General features: G+C 33.5%; 2 protein-coding genes across 2 annotated transcripts; one reads left to right on the forward strand and one right to left on the reverse strand.

The window, feature by feature from the left end:
* Positions 1-1,709: 1,709 nt before the first annotated feature.
* On the reverse strand, positions 1,710-11,249 carry LOC130656382 (DNA replication licensing factor mcm5-like). Its single transcript, XM_057459226.1, has 16 exons — positions 11,000-11,249; positions 10,800-10,926; positions 8,424-8,552; positions 8,077-8,331; positions 6,920-6,996; positions 6,610-6,697; positions 5,895-6,148; positions 5,537-5,792; positions 5,390-5,455; positions 5,068-5,160; positions 4,298-4,381; positions 3,999-4,111; positions 3,631-3,759; positions 3,274-3,505; positions 3,121-3,159; positions 1,710-2,075 (listed from the first exon to the last, which is right to left on the reverse strand). The coding sequence occupies exons 1-16, from the start codon at positions 11,158-11,160 to the stop codon at positions 1,974-1,976; spliced, it is 2,205 nt and encodes a 734-aa protein (XP_057315209.1). The 5' UTR covers positions 11,161-11,249; the 3' UTR covers positions 1,710-1,973.
* Positions 11,250-11,420: 171 nt separating this feature from the next.
* On the forward strand, positions 11,421-11,908 carry LOC130656389 (pterin-4-alpha-carbinolamine dehydratase-like). The gene has a single exon (XM_057459237.1). It carries the CDS (start codon positions 11,442-11,444, stop codon positions 11,835-11,837), a length of 396 nt encoding a protein of 131 aa, XP_057315220.1. The 5' UTR covers positions 11,421-11,441; the 3' UTR covers positions 11,838-11,908.
* The last annotated feature ends 742 nt before the right edge of the window (positions 11,909-12,650 follow it).

Genomic DNA, 12,650 nt, shown 5'->3' on the forward strand with positions numbered 1-12,650 from the left:
GTAGCTCCTAACCCACATGAGAAAACAAAATTATAATCTATTGAAGCAATTTCGTTTCCAATCTACTTCAGCTTTTTAAGATTCTTCTAAGATCAATAAAAAATTTATTTAATTAGGAGATAAAAGATTATATCTATGAATTGGATCGTGTTTAAAAAGCGGTAATGAGAATGTTATTGATGTGTTAAACACACGTACGATTAAATATATAGTTCTGACCGACATACATTTAGATGTTAAAGAGTTAAGGAATAAAATCATAAATGCTTCCTTGTTTAATTACAAAATAGTTACTTGTGCCTCTGTCAATATCGCCTCGACTAATCAATTTTTATCGTTTCTTTGAGACAGTTGTATCAACAACAGCTATTAATTTTTGCCAAACCTTCAGAGAATCTCGGAAAGTAATTGGTTTCTTTAACCTTTCACGTGACCTTTGATTATTTTTATTTATTCGCATTTGCTCAAGACTACCAATCAAATTTTAGTCCCAATTTTTTATACAAATTTTTTTAGGCATAATTTTAAATTTTCTTTTCATACCCAATTCCTTTTACATTCTTAAGCCTTTTTTACCAATTTTATAGCAATTTTCAGGTTAATGCAAAGACATTAGCTCTCTCTGACATCAGGTATCACATAAAAAATTCTGTCTTTAGCCACGAGATTCCCTCCTCCGCAATTCATCCGTCCGACATTATTGTCCTCGTTTCATGATGGTAATTTGAGAATATATATAAACCATAAAAGTTATTTCCTTTTTCAGAGAGGAAATATACGTTACAGGTAAAAAGAATCTATTTTAACGACACTGAGTAATTCTTAATGCGAACCTTTCCCACAACCATCACAGTAAAAATTTAAAACGTCACTTGTGGTTTTGTATCATGATTCTGATATATTGTCTCTCAGGACATCCCGCCACGTCAACTTTGTATCGAGTGACATTAAAATAACTAGGTCAGCACTTACAGATTTAAACACTGTGGAGAAGGGAGAAGAAGGGATGTGTAGAGGGGTTAATATCTAGAACAAAGTAGCCACTCAATTTTAAAAAGTGAATTTTGAGACATTTTCAGGATGTGACCTCTTTTAGGACTATTTTGTTCTACAAAAATGAAATTTAAATGAAAATGCACAATTTCTACTGAAAAGCAACAACAACAAAAACAGAATCTAAAAAAAACGGATTTAGAAAAATAGTTTTTCGTTTTTTTTTTCTATTTTTGCAACGCTGGTAACGAATACCTTATGTAAGACAACCACGTAGTTAAGAATATATGTACACGATTTTTTTTTAAAAGCAACTTACGATTTTGGTCAGATCTCAAGTTGTCTAATTTTTAGATGTGAAGTTGCCTGATGGTTGCTTGATTTGGTATAACTAATTTTCGTAATTTATGTAATAACAAAAAGAAAAAAAGTCTTATTTATGGTAAAAAAAGTTCTTGAAAATAAACTGAATTGTGCAACAAAGAAGTTATTTGTAGTTCTTTTCTTATTTCTTTTGTTTTGAAAGCTTCTTTTTCTATTTTCGCAACAAATATTTTTTTTGTGTTGCTTGTGCTATATTTATACAGAAATGAAGTTGCTTAAGATTTTTTCAAATCCAGTTCAGTTGCTTATAAAATAAATCGTGTATAACAAACCTTTAAATACAGAAAGGAGTGAAATTACCAAACATATACACAAATTAATTACCTCCTCAGTTTGACACTGACTACAATCATAATTTTTTTCTTTTCTTTCCAACGTATCGTACAATGTTATTTTTTGTTGCTAAATTGACAGCAAAGTTATATTACTCTTTTGAATTGTTTTCAATACAACTTTCTGAAGTTTTTACACATTTTTTTTCGTTAACACATGTTTTTCAACAAAATATATTTCTATGTCCACTGTGTGTGATACTTGAAACAATACGTTAGTGTGTAACATCGATATCGGTCGTGTTGGGTCGTATGCTCGCAGTATTATCGTACGCGGTAGAGTACTTTTCTCTGGTATTTATGTTCAATCTCTCCTCGTCGCAACATGATGTGTATGACGGTAGAAATCGCCTTCTCACTATATTTCTAAACATGAATTTACAGCTAGCAGTTAATGCAACATGGTAGATGTTGTTACGACAATCATCTTGATATATTCTTAGCACAGTTAAGAATGAAAGATTTGAGAATTAAAATGGTGTCAAAATCACATCTAAGGTCTTGCTGTTTAAGCAGCCTAATTCAACTGACAGACAGACAACCTAAGTAAAACTTAAGAAATACAAGTTATATTCCATATAGGAAGCAAGCAAAATTTCAAGATGAGTATATTCTAAGAATATTCTTATAAAGCGTAAATAAAGCAAGCGTGTATTGTAATTACAAAAGAGCAGATTTACACGGAAAAGAGAAAAATTGTTTATTTAAAAACACATCCATACCTCCAATCTCTAAAGTTTATAAAACGAGCAACCGTTGATGGATAATCAGAACTTTTAAGAGAATTTTTGTTTTCGCTGATGGGGCAGGAGAAAAAATTGCACAAAACAGAAAAGTTAAAATACAACACATTTGTTTAAAGTAGTCATAAATTTTTCGCATTAAAAGTTACGTTTGTTTTTCACATCGACCTTTTTATATAAAAAATACAAGGAACACGAGACAATGTTTTTTTGTATAAAAACGCCCACTTTCGAATTATTCAACATTAATAAGGAATAAGGAGGACATCGATGAAGTACGTACGCACCGCATTGTTCATTTTTAACCCCTACCCCACTGTGAACCCCTGTACGCTTTTCGCCCTGACCTTGAGTACCCACGCACATATTTACAATTTTTTCCCGAACACTAACAAAAACCATTCATAACAAAATTAATAGAAACGACTTTGAAACATCAAAACGTACAAAAGTGCGTACTTATAATCGCCTCCCGCGACACCCTTCCCAATTGTACGCTTTTAGTGACCCCCTACCCAGTTTGACCCCCTACCACCTAAATGCGCACGCTTTTAGTCTGCCTTTTCCCCCGTAAGTGCGTACGTACTATATGGATGCCCCCAGTACAGAAAGTAAAAAGGACCGATTGAATTTTGAACATAAATCTGAGCAAACAATGTTGGACGTACCTGTCTGACGAAGTCACTAATAATTCTTTGTTCAGAGACCTAAAACAACAAGGAGGATGACAAAACTTTTTGTTGTCATATTGAAAATGCTGCAACATATTCACGATATAAGATATTTTTTACGCTGGTCATTTCTTACTATCTAAAACCCACCTGTGAACCAATAGCAAATCGCTTTTTTAATGCAGCTTCCACTCTCCTGACTTCAGCAAGCTCTTCTTCCGGTGTAAATCCTTCTGCACCGGACAAGCCACCGGACATTGCAGCATCAAGAGTCGATACTTGAAACAAACGCAATGCCTCGTCAACGTCAGTCTCCGTGGCAAAAGGCTGTAATCTCATCTTAGCAAGCGATTCAGATATTCGAACAATAGCTTCCAATTGTCTAAATAACATTGTGTCGAATGAACTAGGCAAGTAATCACTTAAAAAAATTCTCACTTAAAATCAACCATTCATAAACTTCATTTGCAACACTGGTTTTCTGTAGTACTCACAATTTCTTCTTACCTGACAGTGATAGGTATAGAACTTCTTTTGCTTGTTTCTTGTTCCTGGTGTCGCGCACCACTTCGCATCAAAACATATTGATTTTTTAGTTTCTCAGCAGCTCCTTCAGATAATCTTGGTCCACACTTCCTGTATAGATAGACAATTTTTTTAGTTTAGTAAAAACAGTCTACGTTAGTTGTTGTTGCAGTGGTCACACGTCAAAACACGTCTTTCGCACTGACAAGTTTGATCACAATCTTTCCTCTACTGAGAAAAAATCAAAATCTCATTTTATTTGCTGAAAACTAGGATTATTTAAGATATCAAAAAAGTGAATAACAAACAAATCAAAACAAAAAAAAAGAGGTTAAAGAAAAGCATTTAACCTTCTGCAATAGTCGATGTATTTCTTCAAAAACATCAGACTCAAATCTCCTTCAACACCTTCGTTTGCTTGTGCTGCATTTAAATGGACTTGCATAACATGCTTGGCAAGACGCTGAAACAGAGTTTATGTAATACTCAAAATTACCATTGTATGGAACATATATGATATATGAGATGTTCAAAATTTGTAGCTTACTACAAAATAACATTTACCAAGAATGTAGAAAACAACTGCAAAAAAATTGAGGATAAAATTTTAGGCCAGAACATAATAACACGCCAAAGAACGTTTTCTTACCATATCTTTCTGTTGATCGTGCTCATCTTTAATAATGAAGATCGTATCAAAACGAGATAAAATTGTTGGCATGAAGTCGATATTCTAAAATCAAAATGACAAATAGTATTTACACTATACATAAAAAATCATCAGATTAGTTGCTAGCAGACAATGAAAGGTACAAGAACGGTAAATGACACTCAACTGAACATGTAAAAAAAAGTATTTTTCCAAAGCATGTTTCCCAAAACAGACAGTCCAGGTAACCTAAACTAAATTCGTCTACTGCAGTTTGTCTGTGATTGAGACTAAAACTTCACAACTCAGCAAAAAAAAGATATATCTATATAGCTGCAGTTACTCCTCAAACAAAGATTCCTAACTAAAGGACAAGTTGTTTAAATTAAAAATGATGGCTAGTACGCTGACTGTATATAGAAGTGAGCTGATGTGAAGACAAAAATTACGTTTAATAAAAGTTGATACAAAATTATCAGGAAAGTAAAGCTATAATGTTGAAAGTAATAATTTTTAAGTATAATTATCAAGTACGTATGGTTGCAAACAACTTAATAACAAAATAAAAGCATTTTCTACCTCCACGATAAAAATATCAATAAATAAAACAATAAATTAAATAAATAAATAAACAGCAGGAGTTTCCCCAGTTCTCCCCAAAGAGTATTAAAGTTTTTTGTTGTTGGCGACTCCAATATTTGCTAAAATATCACATTTGTTGATTGGACATTTGACTGCTATCATCAGCAATAATACTATGTTTAGCTTACTTCTTCTCCCTTTGTATCATCCCATCTTCCAAATACAGAATTTGCAGCTGCCAGTACTGAACATCTTGAATTCAAAGTTGTTGTAATGCCAGCCTGTAAAATACATAGAATACTTGTTGGACAATGAGTTTGATGTTTCGATGTTTTCGGTTTACACCTGGTTTCTGGTTGGGATAAGGAAGCACAAAAAGAGCGTTTAATATATGGAATAAAAAAATTCTTCCTACTACCTTGTAAATCAACAATGCAATAAAACCTCCAAAAATTATGTGCAATGTTGCTTTATCAATGGACTTAACCAAGCTGGTATCAAAATAAATACCTTTGCGATTGAAATAGTCTGTTGTTCCATGGCTTCATGAATAGCAACTCGATCGTCTTGCCTCATCTGAGGAATAAAAAGCAAATAACATATATTTACCAGCAGGTTTCAGACAGATGGAACAACAAAAGTCTTATTTACACTTACCTTGTCAAATTCATCTATACATACAACACCACCGTCAGCAAGAACCATGGCCCCACCCTCCATAATAAAATTTCTAGATACAGGATCTCGTGTTACAGATGCAGTAAGACCAGCAGCACTACTTCCTTTGCCAGAAGTATACACACCAATCGGTGAAACCTTCTCCACAAACTTTAACAGTTGACTTTTCGCAGTACCAGGATCACCAAGTAAAAGAACATTTATATCACCACGGCGAGTGAGGCCATCAGGTAATCTAAAAAGTTTTTATTGGGTATTTTTATCAAATAAACACAAATGTCACGATAGCATATTAAAAAACCATACACATCTATAAATAGCTATATGGGGTGTTTACCTTTTTCTAGAGCCGCCAAACAACAAACAAGCAATAGCTTTCTTTACATCTTCACTGCCATAAATGGAAGGAGCAATACTTCTGGATATAACATCAAAAACATCTGCTTGGGAAGCGAGTTTTCTGAAGTCTTCTTCATCTTCAGCTGTGAAGTTAATGCTTCCAGAACTTCGACCAGGCCCAGCTGTTTCAATATGAATTCCAACAACACGGATATATGGTTTCCTAATGCCAACACCAGCCTCATCATTTCCCTATGATCCAAAAAAATAGTTCCTGCAATTACATTTTGGAGCCTGTAACATAAAGGACGATAATAAAAGGGAAGTTAATTGAAAAATGATTTCATGTCATGGAAAAAGCTACAAGGTTCAGTCTGAATAAACACAAGTTCTGGACTTTTCTTCCCCATCTACAGTGATTGTCCCTGGTGGTTATTTTAACTTTTCTGTGTCTTTATTAAGTTAATACAAGAAAAATCTTGCGGTTAGAGGACTTTTTTATAACTGCCATAGCAACAAATTGTTTTTGAGTTAAGTGAGTACACTTTACAAAATGTTGCCATAAAATCTTCTCTTTTTCCTTTTTTCAAGAGCAGTTGACATTGAAAAATTTATCTTAAATGTTAAAGTCACATTTCTAAGTGCAACTGAGATTGGGCACCAACTATGCTGCATGTGTCACGGAGTACAAGTATTAATAAATTAGAACTAACTCTTTTTTTTGTTGGTCCAGTTTTCTTTATGGAGAATATTCCAGTTATAGTCACTCTATTCCCAGGTACAACTTGTTCTGTCAAATATCTATATAAAATTGATCAATAATTCAATTATTAGCTATTACAGGATAGCTATTTTTACCCGGTTTATATGGGAAATAGCAGATTTCTCGTAAAAAACAGGTTGATTGGATAAAAACAAGAACAGTATATCCAACTCGCAAGCTTGGTCTATACTTTTGACTTTAGGTGATATTTTTCAGTATAGATAGACATCACAATTTATACTGTATTATGATAATGCTACCTGTCGCAATATAGTTGCAAATGACGCGGCATCTCTCCATTGGGTACAGCATCTGGTGATTCTTGAAGTTTCAAAACCTATAGCAGAAATATCAGTTAGAATGTCCTGAATATTGATGGTGTAATTTTCCAATGATTTTTTTCTTGATGTAAATTTTACAGATTCAGGAAAATTCAAAATTTGTGAAAGCAGTATTTCACTAGTCAATCTATAAATTTGCTTTTGTTTTTGTTTAATTTTTACTTTCAGTCAAAATCAATTTTGAAATCAATTTTTGTAAGATTTCTAAGGTATAGTTAGTCACGTCTTAATGAATAATAAAATTTAAAAGGACAACTTCTGATATTCATCGCTTCAAAAGTGGGAAAGTATCAAAAAACGATTTGTCGAAGTGTGGTGTTTTTCATTTATCACCTATTAAATTTTAAATCTCTTTTGCAAAACTACAGAAGCTCTGGGAGTCAACTTGTTTATTAGACAAAAAGTTTAAGATAAAAAATAGCATTTTTTAAAAAGGGGGATAAAACAAAAACAAGGAATTTGTGAAAATAAAGAGAAAATCATTTTTTATTCTCCTATAAAAAAATGACCTAAAAATTCATTATCAACCCACACTACTTTCATTTTTTAGTGGCTAAGAGCCTGCACAATTATTAATCAAGAATTTTGGTGCATAAATTTTACACTAATTGACTATTAAACAATGAGAATTTTCACAGTAAATGTTAGTTTCAGGCCTTTTCATGAGAGGCGTGCGATAGCACGCGCACACGCCCACACACACCTGAAATGATTCAGGCGTGCTGTCGATAGCACTCTTAAAATCTTATATTCTATGAGAAATTGACCAGAATAGCACGCCTAAAGCACACGCAAATGCATTTTGGGCGTGTCACACACCCACTCAAAATCTCCTGAAAAGGCCTGTAGTTTCCTTTTGCAAAAGTGGTTTCCTCGGAAAATTAAATTGTGAACATACTTTTTAGTTCTAATTTTATCAGGTTGCCTAATGTGACTTTACATAGAGTGATCAGTTGACTAGAATCTCTGAATTTTATGCGGAAACTTAAATATCCTCCTTTTCATTAGGATTAACTCATATAAAACTTTTGAAACATACAATTCTTCATAGTAACTAAAATGGACATCCAACAAACCTGATAATCTACACATCGGCATTTGTCAGGCAAAATGAAGAATGGATCTAGAGGACAAGGTGCTGGTTTGGATGTCTGATCAGATGGGCAAGAACGAGGCATTGCATAACCTTCCAAGCCAGGTTTTAAACCAATATTTGGAATTGTATTTTTGCATCCTCTGCACTGAATTGTTATTCGAGTTGCTTTCACTCGTATTGCAGACGCACTAACAATAATACCAGGAATCTTTACCAGCTTCGAGACATGCTCAGACTATGTCAAAAGTAAAAACCAGATTAGAAACGGCAATAGTTCAACAGACATAATATTCAAGATACAAAATAACAGAAGCATTTAGTAGATACCTTTAGATCTCTTAATCCCATAGAATTTGCTTCTGATCTAAATGTTACTTGAATATCTTCCACATCCTCCTCACCAATTGGTCTTGGTTTTGTTACTTCATCAGCCATTTCACGTGCAGCTTCTTCAAACTAGTAAAAAAATAACATCCGAGGATTCATACAATAACACTTTATGCTGGAACTGAAAACATTGATACATTTTACTGTGATCAGGGTTTAAATTAGCGGTTTGCATTTTGAATTTTGCAAAACAAAATGCTATCTTTTGTATCTGTTCAAAAATTAAGGCAACTTTTGAAATGTTTTTTTATTAATTACTTGTTTTCCATTAGCTTATTAAACTTACTCTTTTATAGGTTTATACATAGGTTCACTTGTATACTGAAAACAATAGCATCTACTGCGGAAACATAATATAATACATGGAACATTCAACATGTACTTATTGTCATATAAAACAAAGAGTAAGCCCCTCCCCTTGTACAAGAATACTAATCAGCCCTTACATTTCAACTGATTTGCATCGGAAATTTTTTTTTGTAGTGAAATTTTTTTAGCTGGCAATAGCTTTCGTCATTCACTTTTTATTAGTGCTAGACCTCTCATAATTTGATGCCTTGATCTCCTAAGGCAATTATGTTTTGAGATGAACTTATAAGGTTAGGGCATCATTACAGGGCTGACTTATTGCCTGCTGTGTCATGTGGGATAAAGAACTTCTGGACTTCTTTTTAATACAATATACAATTTTTTGGATTATTATTACAAATCCAATGGTACCACAGTATTTTAGTAGCCTGAGTAATTTTAGTTAGTGATAATGGCTAAACTTACTAAAAATTGAATGTAATTATTTTGTAGTTGCAATGAGTGGGAGTGGCTCAAACAAAATCAACATTGTTATTTAAAAATTTAACAACAAAATTATGTTGCCAATTTTTTGCCAACGCAACTACGGCTTCTTTGTATTTTCCATCGGCAGTGCTGAATGCCAACGCTATTTTTAAGGGCTGCTAATACAACATAGGTAAATTTGAGGTTTACAAAACTTTATTTAGGATAGTAATGATGATCAGGTAACAATGTATATCATTTGCGTTGCTAACACATTTCCACATGTTGTGTAGTGGATTTGCCTGTAGTGCTGGGGATCATGGATCGAATTCCTTTTACTGCTAAACAGTACGTTAGTGATGCACATTCTTATTACTATTTTATGTCCTTAACCCCTTGACACAGACTTTAAATATCCTTATTACTAGATAATTTTTCTTTTTTGAAAATTTTTTTTAAAGATGAGTAAATTCTGTACGGCATGATATACTATGTTTACTAAGGAACTTTTAAAGAGAAAAAAAGCTAAACTAAAAATATTTGCGCTTTGTTCTCTTTTTAGTCAAATTGCTATTTTTGTTTTACAAAAATACTTTTGGTCTTAGCATGTAAATATTCTGAGCGTTATGAAATACATTTTTAACAAAAAACACGTGTTGTGGCGCAGCAGATTAGTGGTTATAGCTCTCGTACTCTGTGCGGAAGTCTGGGGTTCGATTCCTCTTGACGGCAATTCAACATGAGCGAGTGAATGTTACCATACCCCCGGGTTAACCTAAGCCATGTAGGGAAGTTGGGGAGATGGCTCCATGTGTGGGCCGTTGGATGTTGCCAGGAGTTGTCTGGTAGAGCGCAGGCCCTAATTGGGTCTGCGTAGCTCAAAAAGGAGCATTAAATACTCTAGGACTCCCCATCTAAGCCATGGCTCCTCTTGGAAATAATAGACAGGGTATATCCCTCAATATTAGTGAGGCTAGCCATATAAAATATGCACATCATCTATCTATCTATTTATCACATGGCAAGATAAGTCAGAACCAAATAACTATAGGGGGCAGTATAAAGCTCCCCCCTCTTACTTTTTTTGCGATAACCTTTGAAGTAGGCCATATTATGGGCTAAAGTTTTTTGACTTTTCACAAAATTCAATGAGCTCCACGAATGCCTAAAATTTTTTGATCTGACGTCACACCTGTTGTCATGGTGACACATCTGTCAGCAGTTCATTTAAAAAAATTTTTGTGTAGCAGTAATTTGTCATATATTCAACCTTTTTATTCTATGTGATGACGTCATCGCTGACGGAATGACATCTTTTATTTTCTCTTTATCCCAATGATGTTTCAAAGACAAACATGTGTACCAAGTTTCAACACAATACCATGTTTCCTTTATTGTTTTTGGATTCCTTAATTAAGGGGTTCCTCAATTATGTACCATCATATCCCTGACTGATCGAAGTCCTTGTACTATGCCACGCAAAGCCAGCTGTTTTCTTTGGTGAAGAAAATAAAGGGGAAGTCTAGCCAGTATTATACTTACAACAGGAACATATTCTGTTGGACTTTTGAGAATTTTTTCAGCAAGGTGCTCATCATAACTTCTTAAATCATCCAAGCTGACATCAAGACAATACTGTCCAAGATTATAATTTCTCTTCAACTGATCTCTACGATAAATATATATTTTTTAAAAACCACGAGATTAATTAATAAAAACGAAAATAATATAGAAATAGATACCTGTAAGGAAAGACAAAATTAGTTTCATGAAATTCCCTAATAAAATCTCTAAATTGTTTTTTAACTTCAGCTACATTGGCATTAGGGTCAGCTCCTGTATCTTCTGATCCGAATGGATCGGTAAAATATACTTCTGATTGATCAAATCCAGTTCCAGCCATAATATCTGTTTATTCTAGGAAAAAAAATATTGAAGTTTGATTACTTTTGTACACACTACACCTCAGCTTGTTTTGGTGTTATTTCATTTTGCTGAATTTTGGCGCGAAAGTTACACAACCGAGGAAAATATCAAAGATCATTGGCTGCATTTTCATAACAAATACCCTGATTGGCTTAAATATTTAAAGTGACATTGTGCTGGCTTTTCTCACCTAGAAATACAAGTAACCCACTATTTATTATTATTTATTTAAAGAGTACGACCAATACATCAATAATAATGGCAGCACTCTTTCCTTGGAAAGGTAAAGTTCTGCTGCCTGTCTGGATTACAACCCGCGTGCTCCTGGCAAATATGTCTTCCTCACCACCAACAAAAAGAGCTAAATTATCTGATGAGCAAAGAACAGAATTAATCGAACCACTGAAGATCAAAGGATGGTCTTTGGTTGAAGGTAGAGACGCAATATACAAGGAGTTTCTTTTTAAAGATTTTAATAGGGCGTTCGGTTTTATGACGCGAGTTGGTTTAATGGCAGAAAAAATGGATCACCATCCGGAATGGTTTAACGTTTATAACAAAGTGCAAATAACGCTGAGCACTCATGATGTTTCTGGATTATCTCTAAAAGACGCCACACTCGCAAACTTTATAGAGGAAGTTGCATCTTCATGAGACATGCGCCGTAGCTAGAAATTTTTGATGTATTTTGTTATCTGTTTTGTGAAAAAAATCATTTAAAAACAGATTTTGCTCTCCTTCTAAAATCCTGAGTTGTGTTGTTGAGCATAAAACAAGATTTTTTAAGTAATAAAATGACTCTGTAAAGTGACGGCCCTTGTTTGTCAGCTGGGTTTTTTATAACTAACCAGTCTTTTCTAGGGTTCAAGTTTCGAATTCGGCCAAAACTAAGCAACTTGTTCTAAACACTTTTCCCTCACGTAGCAACCAGACTGCGACAAGCCCTTCCAAAAGCAACATATGTTTATATTGCGTTAAATGTGTGCTTTGAAGAACACGGTTCACAAGGGCGAAAGGTAAAAAAAAAAACACCAGTAATTTTCTCAGTTAACCAAGTTTAATAGATTTTGCAAGAATGAATTTGTGATGATGATTAAAAAATAAATTTCGGTGTAAATGAGGTGTTACATTTTCTGATTTTTAACATTGAATACCCACTCAAAGCTCTTTTATACAAAAAACTAAAGCATACAGGAGAATTTTTTTATGCAGTTAAAATTTCGCCGTTCAAAATTTTATTGCTAATTTTTTAAAAAACTCAGAAAAACTGCGAATTTTTTCAATGGAAATTTCTGACAATAAAGTATTTACACTATTTTTTATAACAATTTGAGTCTCATGTTCATAGATATGGATTTCCAGAAGCCTGATTTCCAAATAATTGCTCAAGGAAAGAGCTGATTACTTATTTAAAAAACGTACTGACATTTAAATAAATAAATGAATAAAAAAATCTTTGTTAAATGG

Source organism: Hydractinia symbiolongicarpus, chromosome 9, assembly GCF_029227915.1.
Source record: "Hydractinia symbiolongicarpus strain clone_291-10 chromosome 9, HSymV2.1, whole genome shotgun sequence".
Classification (NCBI taxonomy): domain Eukaryota; kingdom Metazoa; phylum Cnidaria; class Hydrozoa; order Anthoathecata; family Hydractiniidae; genus Hydractinia; species Hydractinia symbiolongicarpus.

Excerpts from the sequence above, each read along its gene's own strand:
- LOC130656382 (XM_057459226.1), bottom strand. The coding sequence starts at position 11,160 with ATGGCTGGAACTGGATTTGATCAATCAGAAGTATATTTTACCGATCCA. Across the intron at positions 6,997-8,076 it reads GCCGATGTGTAGATTATCAG|GTTTTGAAACTTCAAGAATC; the intron begins GTTTGTTGGATG and ends TTTCTGCTATAG. Across the intron at positions 5,793-5,894 it reads TTTGGCGGCTCTAGAAAAAG|ATTACCTGATGGCCTCACTC; the intron begins GTAAACACCCCA and ends AAAACTTTTTAG.
- LOC130656389 (XM_057459237.1), top strand. The coding sequence starts at position 11,442 with ATGGCAGCACTCTTTCCTTGGAAAGGTAAAGTTCTGCTGCCTGTCTGG.